Source organism: Pipistrellus hanaki (genome assembly GCF_964339955.1).
Source record: "Pipistrellus hanaki genome assembly, chromosome: 18".
Taxonomy (NCBI): Eukaryota; Metazoa; Chordata; class Mammalia; order Chiroptera; family Vespertilionidae; genus Pipistrellus; species Pipistrellus hanaki.
The window spans coordinates 12027451-12045994 of NC_140520.1; the positions used below are offsets into that span (position 1 = coordinate 12027451).

General features: G+C 53.7%; 1 protein-coding gene across 1 annotated transcript; it reads right to left on the reverse strand.

Moving 5' to 3' along the window:
* Positions 1-6447: 6447 nt before the first annotated feature.
* PLEKHO1 (pleckstrin homology domain containing O1) lies at positions 6448-15720 on the reverse strand. Its single transcript, XM_084866647.1, has 6 exons — positions 15409-15720; positions 14710-14856; positions 9648-9788; positions 8714-8818; positions 8246-8347; positions 6448-7252 (listed from the first exon to the last, which is right to left on the reverse strand). Exons 1-6 carry the CDS (start codon positions 15436-15438, stop codon positions 6551-6553), a joined length of 1227 nt encoding a protein of 408 aa, XP_084722773.1. The 5' UTR covers positions 15439-15720; the 3' UTR covers positions 6448-6550.
* Between the last annotated feature and the right edge of the window lie 2824 nt (positions 15721-18544).

Below are 18544 nucleotides of genomic sequence, written 5' to 3' on the forward strand. Positions count from 1 at the left end.
GCGCTAAGGACCTCTTTGTAAGCTCCCAAATAAGCCTCTGGCTTTCACACCGGGTTTCAGTTGTTTGGTAAATTGTTTGGTAACTGCTTTTCCTTATCTCTCTGTAAAACGCCAATGCAGTTTAGTAGCAATCAGCCAATTCCATTGTCCTTGAATGAGTTGTTCTCCTGTACTTTTCAAACGGCTGAATAATTTCCCTGGCCAGGATGGTCCTCTCCTTCAGCTACTTCTAAGTTTCCGCTGGTGAAAGTTTTTTGGCTGGAGACCATTTCTATCTATTATTTTTCCTCCCGAGTTTGCAAATGGAATGGTTCCTTCTTTAGTTCCTTCGTCTTGCAGTACCTTATCATTTACAGCTAAAAAAACCCCACACAACTTATTAGTACTTTCAACATTCTGCCTGGAAACCTCCGTGGCCACCTCCAACAAATCCATTAGATACTTTTTCTGTTTTCCAAGTACCACAGGTAACGGTTTCATTCCCCCTCTATATAACACAACAATTTCCTCTCTGCTCACCCAGCCTCTACTAATAGTCTCCTTGCTGCCTGCTGTCTGGTCCCATTGCCAATGTCACATGCTTTAGGTTTTAATGATGGCAATATCCCATTTCCATGTACCGATGATGGTTTATTCATGTCTCACAATTCTGTGGAGTAATTGGATGGCTGGTCTTTTGGCCTCATCTGTTGTGCTGCATTCAACTTGTGCTTGCCTGGAGGCTTGGCTGTTGGCGGTAGTTCCGTGTGGTTTCATGGCCTCTTTCCCCACATGGAATCACATCCTCAAGGATGTTAGTTCAGGCTCGTACCTGCAGCTGGATTTCAAGAAGGTCAGCGAGGAAACGGCAAGACCTCTGAGCTCCAGAACTTACACAATGGCATATCCTATTAGTCAAAGCAAGCAGCCAGGCAAACCCCATTTCAAACAGTGGTTGGAGAAATAGCAATGCCTTTCAAGCGGGAGGAGCAGTGAACCCACATTGAAAAAGAGCATGGAGGGAGGGAGGTTGATGCATTGGGGACCGTTATTTAACCTGTTAACCGGGGAGTTCCCTTTTTAATTACACAACGTACAATGGGCGCATACTCCTTCACTAGGATGTGTCAGTACATCATGCCCAGTGGACGTAATTTTATATTATTTTTTTTTATTTATACTTAATTAAAATAAATGAAATATATTTTTTTCCATTTATTTATATATTAAGCACAAAGGAAAATACAAAATTACAAACAAATAGAAAAGAATACCAACAAAAAATGGAAACATCGAATTAAAAAATTATAAATTTTACAAACAATTATAAAGATTACAAAAAATATATACCGTCCCTCTCAGGATGCAACATCTATTTCCAGGATGTATTCATACGTCCTTACCCGTTCCCAATATTGTTTACGTTTGACGTATTTATACGTCCCGCTCGGTTAACAGGTTAAGGACCCACCCCGCTAGGTTAAGTTGAAGATGCTTGCTGAATACCCAAGTGGAGATGTCAAACAGACACTTGGCTGTGACTTGATCCCAGAGTGGGGTTTAGATCAAGGAAGAAAGTTTGGGAGGCGTCAACATAGAGATGGAATGCTTCTGTGCATCCTCCTGTCCCCCAGGTTCCCAATTCCTATGTACGTCTGGACTATGGACAAGGCCTCTGCAGCCAGCGCTGGGTGGAGGCTGGGGGGAGGGGAACGTTATGTTCTTGCGGTGGCTCCACTTCCCACTTGGGCACCGGGCATTCCACCAGCCCTCTCCCCTCGCCTCCCACGACAGCCACAGACTTAGGGACTGGATGAGGATAACTGGCCTGCATGGAAGACGTAGGACAGGACACCATTCCGCTGCCTTATTTTGCCACCTGACAAAGGAACCCAGATAGACACATGGACACCGAGGCACATCGCCCCGTTTCATTTCCTTTCTGTGGTGTTGCACTTGCTGCGGGGTGGACAAGCTTTGCAAAAGCAGCCAGGTTCCCACTGCCACCAGTTCCAACCACTTCCTCTCCCTACAGGACAGTTATTGGAGCATCACCCCAAAGTGACTGACAGTACTTTGTTACCCAAACCTGATGACCCCTCTTTTACATTTTTCTGTGTTTCTTGGGAGGAAGGAGTCATTTGCTGTCATAGTTTTAACATCTGGGAGAAGAAAAAGCAAGAATGAGGTTGAATGTAGTATTTCTGAAAGAAAGAGGTGATCTCAGACCTCTTCCAAACCAGCAGGAAAGGCAGGGGAGGTAGCCCCAACTTGTCCAAAGAGAGAAGCGAAGAGGAGGAAAGATGAGGAGTTGGAGACCGATGCTTTGACCAAGAGTTCCAGTCTTTACGAAAATGGAAAGTGTCTATGTCCCTGCACCAGCCTCTACCCTCCAAAGAACTCAGGAAGAGCCGGGAATCTGTGTTCCCCAAGAGCGCCCCAACATGAACACAGCTCTCCCACACCTATTACTCCTCCAAGATCCTATTTTTAAACCGGTCCTGCTGATTGTTGCATTCTCTCCATGCAGGCAAGGAAGCCCAGGGTCTGGCTGGGGTTGGGGCTGGGCGTGCACAGGAGTGTCTGGCTCCCTCTCTCCAATCCTGATGGAGCCGGTTGCACTAATTGACCTCCAGGGTCTCCGCCGTGCTAAGCCGGGTGTTTGTTAGATCTCGTTAAGCTGGTAATTAGTGCAGAGAATCTAGGTCAGAGGGAGCCCGCTGGAGTGATGGTCTCACGGGGCAAACGTACAGGCAGGGAATCAGCAAACAGGTTCCTCGTTCTGTGGGTGCGGTGAGCCAGGGACAGGGAAGGGTGGGACTCAATCAGACAATCAGACACATGCAGAGAGGCGTTCAGAACTCGTGTGTGTGTGTGTGTGTGTGTGTGTGTGTGTGTGTGTGTGTGTGTGTGTGTTCCCTCCCGTATTTACTCGGGTTTCTTTCCAATCTCGCCATATATGGTTTGGCTCTAGACCGAGCTGGGGATTGGCTGCTGCTGTTGGGAGACCGGGAGGTAGGAAGAAAGCAGAGAGAGAAATGCACCAGGCAAAGCAAGGGGGTGAGAGGAGGGAGGCAGCTGTAGCTGAGACCCAAGGATGCAGAAGGGCTGGGCTCTTGCCTGTGAGGTTTAGAAAAAGGAGAGGGTCTTTGGGACCAGATTTTTCATTTTGGGAGAATGTTGGAGAGGGGCAGGAGCTATTTCTCGGCGGGGGCTGGGGAGTTGGGGGGGAGTCAGAAGAAATCTTAACGAGATCTAACAAACACCCAGCCCCAGCATGGCTCCTAAAGGCTGGAGCAGGAGTTAGAGAAACTCTTTGGGTCTCTCTCTTGTCCGGTGTCGTGTCCCCCCCCCCCCGCCCCCCTCGCTTTCTTTTCACCCTAAACAACCCATAACAATGCTGAGGAAATAAGGAAATTGCATGCAAATTAACTCATCAGCTTTCCAGATCAACACCTCAGGCAGTCTTCCTGATGGAGCAAGACCTGGACTGTTCCCCCAACCACTTAACAATTTAAAGAGGAAGAACAAGAAAAGCTGAGGAAATGCCACAGATGTGAAATGGCACTTGGTTCTTTGCCTGTCTCTGCCTCTCACCCGCTTGAACTCTGTCCCGGATCTCCCCCCCTCCCCAACCTAGGGCCTCCCAAATGATTTTCCCTTTTCCAGTCCAACAGGGTAAGAATAGAATAAAACAAAGTTGTGGAGCGAAAAGCATGTGTGTGTGTGTGTATCTGGGGGGGGGACTGGAGAGGGGAGAGAAATCGTATTCATCCTGAAAAATCTCTACTGGGAACTGTGTAGTAAGCAAGTTGTCCACATCCCCCCACTCCCTCTACCCATGCACCCCAGAGTACAGTGACCAGGAGGCAGTAGGGAAACCACTGCGGGGGAAGACACTGAGCTGATGGGGTGAGGAAGGAGGTGCTGGGTGGGGGGAGGGGAGCTACAGTGGCAGCATTATCGCCCCCAGGCAGTGCCCATGCTCACAGTCTGTTAACAGAAATCATGGCAGCACCACCATCAGGGCCCACCTGAAGCTGGTTTTCCAGCGGGAAGCTTGGCTCTGTGCTGAGCTCTGGGATTCTTTCTGCCGCTGGCCCTCCAAACAGTACCTGGGCACAGCCTGTGCACTGGGTGAGCTCCCGGACGAGAACAAAGTGACAGTGATTAACCCCATGCCCCAGGCCTCATGCCAAGCTGCTCCGCCACCTGAGCTGGCTGTGCCTGGCCCACTGAGCCACGCTGATGGCAGCAGCTGCCGCAGCCACAGCTGCCCCTTCCCGAGTGAGCGCCAGAGGCCAGCTACCCACGGCCAGGCATCTCCCCCAGGCTGTGCCCATCAACAATAACTCCACCTGCAGACGAGAACACCGACTCTCAGGAAGCTTGCGCTCTGCCCAGAGCCTCGTGTAACTAAAGTCAGAATTTGAGCCCACATCTGCTTGGCTCCAGAATTGGGCTCATTTTGCCACCTTGTGATCTGGTTCTGGTGCCCGAAGACCCCAGGAGCTCAGTGCCCAGCTCTTGGTGGCCCGGGGCCCCTAATCTTCCTTTTCTGCTTCCCCTCACCTGTCATCCTTCTTTCCAGTGTCTCCTCCGTCCTCTAATCCCCTTGGGAGCCACAGGTAACTGACATGTTGGGACATACCTGCCATTCTTGCTCATGTCTTTTTCTTCATTACGTGGGAGCGACAGAGGAGGAAAGAAGGGAAAAGGAAATTCGTACGAAGATGGAGACTTATATAAAGAAAGTATGTTTTTTGTTGTTGTTAATCCTCACCTAAGGATATTTTTTCCATTGATGTTTAGAGAGTGTGGAAGGGAGGGAAGGAGGAAGGGACAGAGAAACATCAACATGAGACACATAATTGGTTGCCTCCCGCACCTGCCTCAACTGGCACTGGAGATTGAACCTGCAACCCAGGTACATGCCCTTGACCAAGAATTGAACTGGTAACCCTTTGGTGGCAGGTGCTCGAACCACTGACCATGCCAGTCAGGGCAAAAGTATCATTTAACCTAGACTTTCAATGTTTGTGACAGTGGCCTGCTGCCCATGCTTAGAGTTTAGGAGGGTGACTCCTGCTTGGAGGACAAAGCCCGGAGACCCAGATTCCCTCACCTGCTGCCCCGGCAGACTCTGGGGATGGCTTGTAGGTGGCACTCGCGTGCACTCCTCCCCACTCGGTAGGCATGTTCCCAGGGAAGAGACTAGTGTAGGTAACCTCAGGCCAGATCTTGGGAATCATGCCTGTGAGTGGCGGGGACTAAAAACAGCATCTCTCCCCTAGAGAGAGTGTAACTTGGAGACTCCCCGTCTTGCTTGCATGGGTTGTGGGAGTGATAATGTCCGAGCAGAACAGGAACTGAAGGGTCTGTGTTTCATCCAAAGGTTTTACCTTCTCTCCCTCCTGTCCTCCTGAATGTCATCACCTTGGGGCAGCCTCATAGTCGGGACCTGCCAGCCGATGTCCCATTGTCCTCCTTTCCGCCCCCTTCTTCCTTCCCACCCCTAAAAGCTCTAGGGAAGCTGACCAAGTGCCAAAAGTGTCAATACCGCATTTACTTGGTCCATGGGCTCTGTCCTTCTTCCCCAAAATCACCCAAATCTGGCCTTCACAATTCTCCTCTGGACCTGACCTCTTGTTACCAAACCTGATCTCAGAAATGTCAGAGGAAAGAAGCCAACAGAATGAAATGAGCTGTGAAGGCCCTGCCATGGGGAAGCCTGCAAGGGAGCAGGTTGGGAGGCGTGAGCAGAGATGCTTTTCTAGAGCTGGGCCTGATTGGTGTTGGAGGGAGGTCTGAGGACGGAGGGGGAGGCTACAGGAAACCCAGCTCGGCCAAAAGAGGAACTGGGCACATGTTCGGTTTTCCCCTCCATCCAACCTAGCTTGCATCACAAATCAGTTTCAGTCTTAGTGTGGCTCTTCGGCTGAGGTCAGCTGTCCTCAGTTCCTCTCTGCTAGGACCCTCTCATCCAGTGACCAAACCCATCCCACCTCCCTCCCCGTCTCTCAATCAGTGTTGGGAAGGGTCGTGGGAGGCAGGCAGGCAGCTCAGTCTCCATCGGGGCTGGCCGGGAGTGAGAAGCCAGTGCTGACAGGGAGGATTTTAATCCCCCAATCCTCTCAGGCCTGGGAGGTTTCCCTTCTGTGTGCGTGGACCAGTGGCTCTGGCTCCCACACCCTGGAGCTAAAATTCCACCCTCAGATGAAAGCTTGGGACCCGCCCTCCATCTTAACACCTATACAAAGCATATTGCCCCGTCTCAGAGGATGGCGTGTGTGAGATGGTCAGACTGTGCCTTTGCCACCTTCTCTCTCTCTCCATCTGGTCAAAGCTGCCTAATCCTGCCACAGGGGTCACCCCCCCTCACATCTGAGAGGGGGGCAAGGAAGGGAAGGGGGTTGGGGAAAGGAAGGTTGCAGGAGGGTCTGGCATCAGCAAGAGTCACAAATGTGATTGTGTTTTGTTTTTTTTTTTAACTGAGGTAAATAAAAAAGCTTTATCCTGCAACACCTGGAGATCAGAGTCTGTGCCCCCGCCCTCCCAGGTTCCCCGTCCTTCACATGAGGCTCTTCCGGTACGGACTGTGCTGGGCCGTCTGTCGGAGGTGGGAGTCGGGGGTCTGCAGGTCCATCTGGCGGTAGAGGTCCCTCAGCTCCCGGACCTCCTGCAGCACCCTCTTGGCCTGGCTCCAATTCGAAGACGCCTCTCCCAGCAGCCGCTCCGTCTTCAGCAGCAGCTGCTCCGACTCGGAGTCGGGAGGAGACCGAGGGGGGTCCTTGGCCTTTCGCTTCCCGTCTCCCAGTCCCTGAACCTCCGCCAGCAGCTCCTGAGTCTTCTCCAGTTTCCTCGCTACCAGGTCCTGGATCCGGGACAGCTGCCCCGGGTGCGGGGCGCTGAGGGCGGGGGGCTCCTCGGCCCGCAGGTGGAGGGTGCAGGCCGGGGCAGAGTCCCGCTGAGACAGGATCTCCTCCAGGGAGGCACAGCGGCCTTTCTCGGCGGGGGTCAGCTTCTTAGGGGCCTGGGGGGTGTAGGTGGCCCCCTTGCTTGGCTTTTCCCAAGGCCGCGGGAGGCCGCTCGCCCGGTCCGAGGGCTGGATTCGGTCCGAGTCCGCCCTGCGCCTGCTGCCCGCGAGCTGGGCCACTGACTTGTCCAGGTCCACCCGGAAGCTCTCAGCGCAGGAGGCTGGCTCCTCAGGGGAGGGGTCTTCCTCCTGGATCAGGTCCAAGGTCAGCATCCCGTCTGAGGTAGAGGTCGAAGCCTGGAGAGGGAGAGGCGGGGAGGGAGGGGTGAGCCATCGGCAGCAGGAGCGGCTGCCCCCGAGACGCAAGCTGTGCCCCTTCCCTCCTCAGCACCTTCCCGGCTGAGCCCTCTGATTGCTCCTTCCTATTCCTGATACCGACTTGGACTTTGCTCTTTTACTTTCCTGTGATTAAAAGAAATTCCTCAGGCATGTTTCTCACATCCTCCACTCTGCTAAGAGCTTCCTGAAGAGGTCGTTTTCTACACCGTGGACTCTAGGCATCGCACTGGGCCTGACACAGGATGCTCCGCTCAGCACGGCCCCTGCATCTTCTGGGCCACACCACCCCTCTGCTCCTGGGCGCTCAGAACCCCTCGCCTTCCAACCAAACGTGTTCTCCAGACTCTAGAATACTCTAATTAAAAACAAGTGCTAAGGGCAGTCAGTGCCGCAGCCGCATGGACACAGATGTGGTTTCATACACGGCAGCCCTTTACGGCGGGCGATCACCGCCCCACTCTACAGGCGGGGACACGCAGCTTCCGGGAACCAGAGGGAACTAATTTGTAAAGCTGGGTTCCCACCCGGGTCTGACTCCAGAGCCTGGCTTACACTCCTTCCACCTGACTGCCCCTCCTCCGAGAGAAGCACCTCTTTGTATGTTACGGGGTGTGTGTATGTATGTATATGTGTGTGTGTGTGTGTGTGTGTGTGTGTGACTGTGATCCTCCTCTGAGCCTGTGGACAGTTGCCACCAGAGAGTAGCTTATCCTGCCTTTGCCATTTCCCCCCAAAGGATGGCGAGTGTATTGAGGACGAGGCCTTAGAACTCACAGGAGGTGCTGAACACACATTTTTGAACGGGAGGAATCAGGCAGGGCGGGCGGGGAGAGGGACTTCCCGGCCGGTGACCCTGGCACTACAAATGCCTCCGGTGGGATCTCTGGGCGACAGCCCCAAGACGGACTGACGTGGACTCGGCCCTTTGGCAGACTGTCCTCTCCTACATACCACGGCCATGAGGTGTCCCCGCGTGGGTGGGCGGCGGGAGTGCTGGATCTTCGCCCTGTCTCGAGTCGGGTGGGCGAGGTAGCTGTCCTCTTCCACCGTGACCTGGAGAGAAGCACTGTGAGGCCGTGACTGCTCTTCAGACTCCGTCCCAAACCCGCATCCCCTGAGGCCTGAACATGCCCGGGCTCGGACAGAGACCTTCCCACGAACTGCTTCTGAGCAAGTCCAAGGGCAAGGCCTAGGGCAAGGACGGGGCTCCTCCAGCTAGCCCAAGGCTGGCCTGGCCTCACAGAGCAGGGGAGGGGGAGCTAGCAGAGAAGACTGAGAGGGTAGGAAGAGAAAAAGGGTTTTTGAAAGGGAGCTGGTGAGGGAGCAAGTCAACGGGAGGCCGCACCCTCACCCCCCCCCTTCAGTGAGCCCCAGCAGCTCCCCCGCCCCAGTGCCCCTCTCCCCACAGGAGCCTCTGACCTCGTCCAGGATGCGGTTCTTGGCCCGGGTGATGGCAGAGTTGAGGGCGTTGATCCACGATTCCTTCTCTTCTGGACTCACCGCCAGGAAGATCAGGTTGGGTGCCTGTGAGGGGAAGATTCTGGTTTCAGAGCGGGTGTCTCACCTTGACAGTGAAGAAGTAAGAAATGATAATCTCATTCTCCGAGACCCTGCTCCTGGAAGGAAAGAGATTCTGCTTCCAGAGTCACCCATCACTTAAAGAAACCGGCCTCTATTCCTGCAAAATGCCACAGCTTGCACGTTGTTTTAGAAATGACCAGAGAAGCGCTGAGAAGGGTCTTGGGTATTAATGTGTGGGACTGGAAATAACTGCAGGAGGTTTGCTGAAGGACAATGCTCAAATAAAGGCTTTTAACTGTTTGAGGAAATAGAATGCGACAGGAATGGCTCGCCTTAGCCAGGAGAAATTAGATTCAGAAATTCAACCACATATCAGGATACAGGGAAAAGGGATTTTCTCCCAAGCAATGTGCGTGTGTGTGCATGTGTGCCTGCGTATGTGCGTACGCAAGGGAGAGGGAGGCTGGGGTGTACGTGCGTGCGTGTGTGGGTGGGTATGCGAGGGAGAGGAGGAGGGAGGGAGAGGAAGACAATGACCTTTGTTTGAAGGCTGGCTTGCTGGGAGGGCAGGAAATGGCCACAGTCTTCTCAGGCTAAATGATAAAAGCTGGCGGGAGAGCAGTAATCCAGGGCCTCTGAGCCAGGAGGCCGAGGGAGAGATCCTGGAGGGGACAGGTGTTCTCCCGGCCCCCTCCCGGGCCCTGACCTCATCCAAGATGAGATTCCTGGCCCTGAGTGATGGCCGCCCTGAGGGCAGGGCTGTAGTGCGTCAGCGGTGTGGGAACCCTGACCTGGTCAGTGCTCCTGCGGCCGGGAGGCAGGGGAGACATACCGTGTTCCCGGGCTGCTTGCAGTGGGCAAGCGTGAACTTGCTATGGTTTTTCTTGCTCCTGCTCTTGGATTTCCGGAGCTCTTCGCACTTCTCATAGTCACTCAGGTCAAACACCTCCTGGATGTTTTTCTCATCTTTCACCTGGGAGAGGAGGTGATGAGGATAGAGTTACTTAGTCTCTTCCCCCCAGTTGTTAGATCAGTCTTGGGGACAGAGGAAGCCTGAGGGGGAGGGATGACAGGACAGGAAAGGCCTATCCCACCCAAGGCCCACCGGGGATGTGCCCGCAACCAAGGGGCATGCCTTTGACCAGAATCGAACCTGGGACCTTTCGAACCTTTGACCCTTCTATCCACTGGGCCAAACCGGTTTCGGCCTCCGCTGGGTTTCTGCTCACACTCCTCCTCCCGACTGTGCTCTGCCAAGCGCCCCAGGATGTTGCCCTTGTCCACGACTCCCACTTTGTCCCTCCTTCGGAGGACAGGCTCACACAGCTACCAGGCTAACCCTGTCATCCCAAAGGCACCGAGACCCGACAGCCCTGGGTTGTCCCGAGGGCGGAGATGAAGGCAGGGCCTGTCAGGGGGTGTCCGGAGGCCTCTGGCCTCCCCCATCTCATGTTTACATTGTTCTGTTGTCGCCTTCTTACCCTACGTGGCTCATTCCCCGACATATGCTATTACAGAGTCATCTCCCTCCTTCATTTCAGGAGTTTCCTTCAGTTTGCTCAGGGAAGCCGAAAAATACCCGTGTGGCTCCCATTCTCCTCCCTCCCCTCATGTGCCGGCCCAACCGAGCTCTTCAGGCTTGAAAAGCTATTCCAGCCGCCACCTCTCTCCAGCCGGCTGCACCGTTCTCTCCCTGGAAGACCGAATTCCAGACTTGGAAGTAACTTCTGCCATCTCCTTCCGTGACCGCAGTGTGAGAGCCCAGGGCCCCGTTCTGCCAGGAAGTTCTTCCCTGCGTCTAAACTTAGCCTTTCCTGCCTGCAGCGTCTGTCTTGCACCCTGGTTCTGCCCTGCGCAGGTCCATCCAGCCGTTGGCTCTTGCCTCTCTTGCGAAACCAGAGGCCACAATTCTATCTACATCCTCCAACCCCAACCAGCATTTTCCGAGTTCCACAAGGCAAATTCCATTAGCATTTCTTCCTTTTTAAACCTCTCAGAGTTCGTGTCTCCCCCGCCCCGGTGTCTCCCCCAGCCCTGGGATTCAGGAGCCGTGGCTCAGGGACTGCTGGGGCCTGTGAGAGGAAAGGAGACATGGTTGCTGGCCTAGGGGAAGCAACCTGCGGTCAGAAAACCCATTCACCCTCCGCTGCTGGATTCTGGGGTCGGCAGACCCTGACAACGAGCTGGTCCTGCTTTTCTGGGAAGAGAGACCGGCACTTGTCCTGGTAAAACCGAACAGATAGAAGCAGCCGCCTCTCTCCCCTGGAAGACATCCACTCGCCCTGACGGGAACTATTGCACAAGAGTCTCTCCCGCTTGTCAAGCTCTGCACCAGGGATTGTGTGTGTGGCAGAGACTATCTGTCCTCTTGGTTCTCAACAGCCTTGACGTAGGGAAGTGGCTCTCTCTTCTACCCCCAGCTCATCTCTGGCCTTGCACCTGCCCATCCTTCTGACTGGCCGCCGGACCCAGGGGCTGACGTAGTGACAAGAGCCGGTCACACAGCCCCAGTCCGGTGAGACGGCTGCTCGCACACCCACTCAGCTTCTGCGTGGCTCCTCAGGGCTCTCCCTTTTCCAGGGCGCCTGGCTTTGAGCCGGGAAGGGATCAGAGGCCTTGAAGGATTCTGGGTAGATGTACACAAGATGCTGGCAAGGAACATCCAAGAACAATTCCCAGAAACACGGGCAGGGGTGTGAGGTAATGCATCACTCCTCTTCTCCCCTCCTTCCTCGGGGCTGAGACTATCAGCAGAGGCCAGAAATCTTGGAGAGGAAAGTGCAGGGTGTGTGTACGTAGCAGGGGAAGAGAGTTACTTGTTGTTTTCCTTGGGGGAAGGAAGGGAAGGGAAGGGAGAAGAGAAGGGCAGGGAAGGGCAGGGAAGGGAGGGAAGGGAAGGGAAGGAAAGGGAAGGAAGGGAAGGGAAAGGAGGGGGGTTCTGGCTTGGACACAGCTGATGAGGAGCTCTGGGGGCAGGAGACACATGGACAGAGGTGAGCACTTGGTAGGGCGGGGAGGGGTAGGAGATGGCTGATGCCAGTGTTAGGACAAGTATGTTCCAGTCCCCGGGAAGACGGACAGCTCCAAGACCCATGTTCTCCACTGTACTGTTTCCCCCTCTCTGATTCCCAAAGTCTCATTGATAATGACCCACCTTCCAAACTTAACCCTTCCACTCCCTGGGTTCTTCGTCCTCGGCACACAGAAGGGATTTTCCCACGCCTGCCAAAAAACGGTGCCCTGAACGGAATTTCCTCTACCACCAGGTCTCTCTGAGGTCTAGTTTCTGCTCCTGTACAGCAGCCCCTTTGACTGGAAATGAGGGGGAATTTAACAACAAATACAGAAGGATTTCTTTGATGGAGGCGGTTGTGGGACTCTCTGCCTTTATGAGGGGAAGAACCAAAAAAGGCTTGCAAATTCTAGGGGAGGGAGAGAGTTTTCTTACATTAACATGTAACTTACAAACATTATACTTTGCATTTCTTTTTTTAAAATCTTGAATCTACTGGCTCTGGAGCTTTGGGGAAGTAGACAGACTAAAGCCTGGAGTCCTATGGCAGTTTCACCTTTAATCTAGTCCCATGGTCGGCAAACTGCGGCTCTCGAGCCACACTCGGCTCTTTGGCCCCTTGAGTGTGGCTCTTCCACAAAATACCTCAGCCTGGGCGAGTCTATTTTGAAGAAGTGGCATTAGAAGAAGTTTAAGTTTAAAAAATTTGGCTCTCCAAAGACATTTCAAACGTTGTACTATTGATATTTGGCTCTGTTGACTCATGAGTTTGCCGACCACTGATCTAACCCATTGTGCCATGGAAACTGGCTCCAAAGAAGAAGAATAGCAATAGCCTTGTTCTCTTTTCCTAGGCCCTTCTCAGGAGGGGGCCGTTGGCCCTATGAGCAGTCAGATGCTCCTGACTCACAGGACACCACACATCCTAGGCTGAGGTCATTCCATCCTTTCCCATCACTGTACCCCTTCCTCCGAACACAAGGCTCACCCATGTTCTCTCACCCCCTGACTTTGTTCTTTGGACAAATACAATCCAGAAAAACATCTGCCCTTTCCCTGTCCTCAGGTCCTCTGACGTGTGGGAAGCCCTCCTGATGGCTCACTCCAGTTTCCTGCCATTATGAAGGTCGGGGGAGACAGGAGATACACTTTGACACTTGTTTTGTTTGTTTTTTTTAACTGGAAAGCCAGCTAAATTGTGTAATAACTTTCTGTAGCACTGGAGTTGGGTGGAGGGGACCTTTAAAAATAAGTCCTCTTGCCTGGCTGGTGTGGGTCAGTGGTTGTGAGCATGGCCAGGAGGTCACAGTTCGATTCCCAGTCTGGGCACATATGCCTGGGTTATGGGCTTGATCCTCAGTGTGGGGCGTGTAGGAGTCAGTCGATCAATGATTCTCTCTCGTCATTGATGCTTCTCTCTCGCCCTCTCCCTTTCTAAAATCAATAAAAATATTTTTATTTTTAAAATATATTTTATTGATTTTTTACAGAGAGGAAGGGAGAGGGACAGAGAGCTAGAAACATCGATCCGCTGCCTCCTGCACACCCCCCACTGGGGATATGCCCTTGACCAAAATGAAACCTGGGACCCTTCAGTCCGCAGGCCGATGCTCTATCCACTGAGCCAAACCGGCTTCGGCAATAAAAAGATTTTAAAAAAAATCCTCTTGTCAAAGTCTCCTCGCACCTCACTCTCTCACCAGGTTCTCGGCTTATCGTAAGCGGCAGGACTAGACACCCAGAGGGATGTCTTTGGCCCCGGTGTTCCTTTCCTCCCTCGTTGTCTCAGTGGATGTGCTGTTCAGACGAATCTCTATGGGACCCTGTGTGGGGCTGTTTCAATACCATAAAAGGATTTATTTACCTAAATATAGTCAACTACCGAAAGCAGAAGAGGTTAGGACTCAGGGAGGACTTCCCAGTTGGCCCCGGCTGAGGGAACACCAAATGGGGGGGGGGGGGGGCAGGGCCACCCTGCCCGGGGGCACAGGGCAGGCTCCCGGCTGTGCTGCCAGGCAGGGACTGGTGCCTTCTAGCCCTCGGAAGGGCACTTTAGTTTCTCAATGGGACTTTGTGTTATGAATCCCAAGAACAAGAGCTAGAAGGGACAAGAGTCTGGACTCATTGGTCTTGGCTCAGGTGCTTTCCCAATGTGGACTGTGGTTTACATTTCAGCTGAAGACATAGATCCAGGAGTTCATAGCTACATTCGCCTCCCTTCTGGGAGGAGGACGAGGGGCTGGAAGAGGGTGAAAAATGAGTTCTTTGCTTCTTTTTAACATTTATTTATTTATTTTTTTAGTGGAATTGAGGGTGGGAGGGGAAAACAGCGAGGTCTGATTCATTAGCTTCAACAGAAATAACGGTCTGCCACTCGCAAACGCTCCACCTCCACCGCCTAAGACTGACCCTGGCTGTGCGTGTGTTTGTGTTCCGGGCAGCACAGCTGCCGCGCTGACCTGCGTGCGCTCCTGCCTCAGGCAGGAAGGGGGGGGGGCGACAGGAAGGGGTGGCGGATATGCTGCTGTTCGCAGAGCGTTTGTGTCAGCAGAGAGAAACACCCCCTTCAGCCAGAGACCAGGACAGGGCAGGGGGCACCGGGGACACGTAGGGAATATCATTGCAGTCAGAAAGGCATCCATTCGCCAAGAAACATCACTAAATAAGATGCAACCTCAACTTCTAACTCCGGTCTTCTCGCTCAGTTCAGGGTGACCTTTCCCAGCAGCTATCAGTGGTGGGGGGCGCTGAACTTGCTTTTGGAGCAAAGTAAGGGGCTGGGTAAACCTGGGACCTTAGAGGCAGATCAGCCCCCCCTTCCCCCCCAGAGACAAGGTGGGGAACAGGAGAAGACAGGGAGCTGGAGGCTAAGGGCACCCACCTCCTTCTCGGAGATGCAGAGCTGGTCCCCTCGCAGCACCACGTAGCGGTTTTTCCAAATCTCCCTGAAAATGCCTTTCCCGCAGAATTTCCGGACCCAGCCGACCTTCTCGGGCAGCGCAGACTGGTGATTTCCATCCTGAGGCCCCTGTACCGGGGCAGGAGGGGAGGGGACAGTTAGGAAGGGGCACTTAGGGGACCACCGCTCTTCCCTTCTCTGCACCCAGAGCCTCGAGACCCTTCTTTGGGGGGACAGCCCCGCGGAGGCTGGAGTCCCGGGCCGGGGTCCGCTCCCCACTTCCTCGGAGGCTCTCCCCTCGGCTCTCCTCCTCCGTCTCCCACATAAACAACTGCCCCCACGGCGGGGCCGGGGGCCTGGGCCGCGGTGGCCTCCGGTCGCCACGGGTCCCGCCCCCTCCCCCAGCCGGTCCTCGGGCGCCGGATTAACGGCGTTTCTTTAATTTCTCATTGTCTCCGCCGCAGAGCCGGGCACCCTGCAGCCGGCCCCGGGGGACGCGGGCTGGGGTCGGGCGCATGGCCAAGTGACACCCCCACCCAAGTAAACAAAAGCCCCCTCCCCGGCGGGGGCGCGGGCAGCGGGGCCGGGGCGGCGGGGCTCACGCCGAGCGCGGCCGCTCGCAGCCCCCACGGGCCGGGGTCCCCGGAGCGCAAAGTGGGGCGCGGGGCCGCGCGCACTCACCCTCTTGGAGGAATTGTTCTTCTTCATCATGCCGGGGCTGCGGGCCCGGGGCGAGGACCTGGGGCCTCTTCCCGGGCGGGTGGCGGAGATGCCCCCGGCGCCGCGCTCCGCCCTCCCTCCCCCTGGCGGACTCGCTCCTTTGTAGCTCCGGTTACACCCGGGCCCGGCCTCCCCGCTCGCTCCTCGCACACACGCGCACGCCCGCCCCCCGCCCCCCGGCGCCCTCCATCCCGCCGCCCACGCGGCCGGGCCCCCAGCTCCCGCCCGGCCCGGCCCGGCCCGGCCCGCACCGCCCGGCCCGCGCCCCGGTCCCAGGCAGCGGCCGCTGACGTTGCGAGTTCAAAATAAAGGGCGAATCGCGGAGCCCGAGCGGGTGCGCTCCCCCCGCCTCCCTTTGTTTCTGACTCTGAGGGTGAGGAAGACAGACCCAAACCCCGCCGCCCGGGACCCAGACTCAGACGGAGGGAGAGTGAGACCCACAGACCCGGGACAGACGGACCCGGCGGACCTGGCTGGGACCTGGCCGGGGAGACCGGGAGGCGGATGGGGCGGATAACAGAGACAGAGAGGTGCGGGGATCACCCAGATCGGGACCGGCTCCCTCCCAACCCCGCACAAAAACAAGCGCTCCAGCTGGGAGGGCGCGTCACCCACAGTTGGCGTCCGGAAGTCACATCCCCAGGTGATGGAGACAGCGGCCTGGGCAGGTCGGAGGATGGGGGAAAAAGTTTTATGCTTCGGAGGGTATCTGTGTGTAGGGGCCCCGCTGTGGGGAGAGAGTTAATATTCATAGACACTTCTTCCAGTTTGCAAGGCTGCAGGCCTTCCGTGTGCCTGTGGTTCAGGAGAATCACCCTGAGAATGTTATGATCTCCATGGCACACGGGGAAGGGAGACCCAGAATGGCTGAGCGGTTTGCAGACACACACACTGTGAGTGCTGGGAGGAATAGAACTCTCTCTAAAGCGTAATCCGTTGTATCCGATGGCTTGAACTAGCCCCGGGTCTCTCACAGGGAAAAACCCCATCCGGGCTACCTCATGGGAGGGAAGGGCTCCATGCCCACAGGATGCCCACGCCGGGAATCCCTCCTTCATCCCATTTGCCTCAGAGCCGACAACTTCTCAGTAACGTCATTGTTTTCCCAGGACATGGTGAAGGGGAAGAGGGAGCCAGGAAACCTAGGTTTGGGTACTGGTTTCATCACTGTTCTGAGGCCTTTGGGCAAAGCAGCTGAATTTCTTTAGGCCTCAGTTCCTTCACATATTAAATAGTGAGGGATGAGGATGCCATTTCCATCCACAAGGAGAGCCAGGACAATATCTGAGGTGACCTGTGGAAGTCTTTCGAACAGAAAAGTATTGCCCTCTAAGCTACTTATTGAATAATAGTAAGCTAACCAACACATTGCCTGGCGTATGGTAGGCACAATAACCACAAAAATGAAGGCCTGGCACAGAGAAGGGGGAAAAGGAAGAACTCTTACCCAGACATGTCTCAAGATAAAGCTGTTGGTCAAGTTTGTGGTTTGAGAAGTGGCTAGGTCTTGGCTTTTTCTGGTATCTGTCAAATGAAGGAGGGCACTTTTCTCTTTTCCCAATACTCCCTTACCCCCTAATCCAATAATATCCCTCTTCACTGCTTTTCATGTACCATACTAATTAACTCCTCTGTATTAGACTTAGGTATAGTGCTCTTGTATGTTATTTCTTTAAATATTTAGTGCTACCTTGTGAGGTATATGGAACAAAGAGGGACATGCAAATCAACTGACTGACTACACAGCAAGGTACTGGCTAACTGGGTTAAAATCCAGTCTGTTTAGGTTTTGTACTCACACCTCTTCCCTGCCCACCATCCTTTTCCCTTTTCCGTCATCTCTTTCCCGCCTTCTATTTTTACAAAGTGATTTTAAAAGAATGGGAAAGTCCAGAAGATCATCATAAATGAAGCAGCAAAATACCCCCGTGATCTGGTGAGAAAATGAACCTTGTATGATCTTTAGAGGGCTTAGATCTAAGTGGTTTGGATTTAGAGTTTCAATAGATTCTCGTTTATGGTGGGAAAGTAATTCATGACTTGCCCTATCTTCTTATTTGCCCTCATTTTGGTCAACTAATATTTGAGTGCCTCCTATCTGTGAGGCCCTAGGGTCGTGGTATGCTGCCTAAGACAGGAGCGGGAGCTTTGTGGAACATCAGCCAGAGAGAAGGACGGCTGAAATACCAAAACCCTCCCAAGTAATTTTCAGATTCCAGAACAGATGCATGTGGGCTGGAGAGCCTTCCCTGCCTATCTGCTCCTTAAGATGTTACATAAATCTGCTCGTCCTCTCTCTCTCTCCCTTTTCCTGCACTGCCTCATTATTGTGCCCCTACCTCCCTTTCTCTGTGTCCCTTTGTCCTGTTACTCATCCCTCTTTCCATGCTCCATACTCTTTGAACTGTTCTTCAAGCTGACTTCTCTCTCACCAGGTAGACCTCATGGCACTAGAATTGGGATCTATGAATTGTGATTATTTCCAAAGACCAATTCTTAAGAGAGAAATTTCAGAGTAAGAATTTCTGGCTGAAACTGGTTTGGCTCAGTGGATAGAGCATCAGCCTGTGGACTGAAGGGTCCCAGGTTCGATTCCGGTCAGGGGCATGTACCTTGGATGTGGGCGCATCCCCGGTGGGGGGTGTGCAGGAGGCCGTTGATCGATGACTCTCTCTATTCCTCTCTGTAGAAAATCAATAAAATATATTATTAAAAAAAAGGAATTTCTGGGTTCCTTTACACATATTCATAGCATCTTCTCCTCAGTGAGCTCGACTCTACCACACACACAGATCACAAAAATAACTCAAGCCAGTTTCTCTTCAGTGGAGATAAGATTCTGGGAGGACTTGATGGGGTTACCTCCCTTACTGCATCGCCATGGATAAGACACAACTGCCAGTAGCTTTATTCTTCAACTATTTTATGAGTAACTCCACACAAGGGAGGGAGAAGGGAGCTATCAGTGATAAGAACTTGTGAATTGCTGCTTGCAAGTTTACTGACAGGAACTATTATCAAAACATTTGTTTAGATAAAAACAAGTACTTTGGCTTTTGTAGACTAAATGGGACATAGGGGTTCTGACTATGGAAGA

Excerpts from the sequence above, each read along its gene's own strand:
- PLEKHO1 (XM_084866647.1), bottom strand. The coding sequence starts at position 15,438 with ATGATGAAGAAGAACAATTCCTCCAAGAGG. Across the intron at positions 8,819-9,647 it reads GCAAGCAGCCCGGGAACACG|GCACCCAACCTGATCTTCCT; the intron begins GTATGTCTCCCC and ends TTCCCCTCACAG. Across the intron at positions 8,348-8,713 it reads AGAACCGCATCCTGGACGAG|GTCACGGTGGAAGAGGACAG; the intron begins GTCAGAGGCTCC and ends GCTTCTCTCCAG.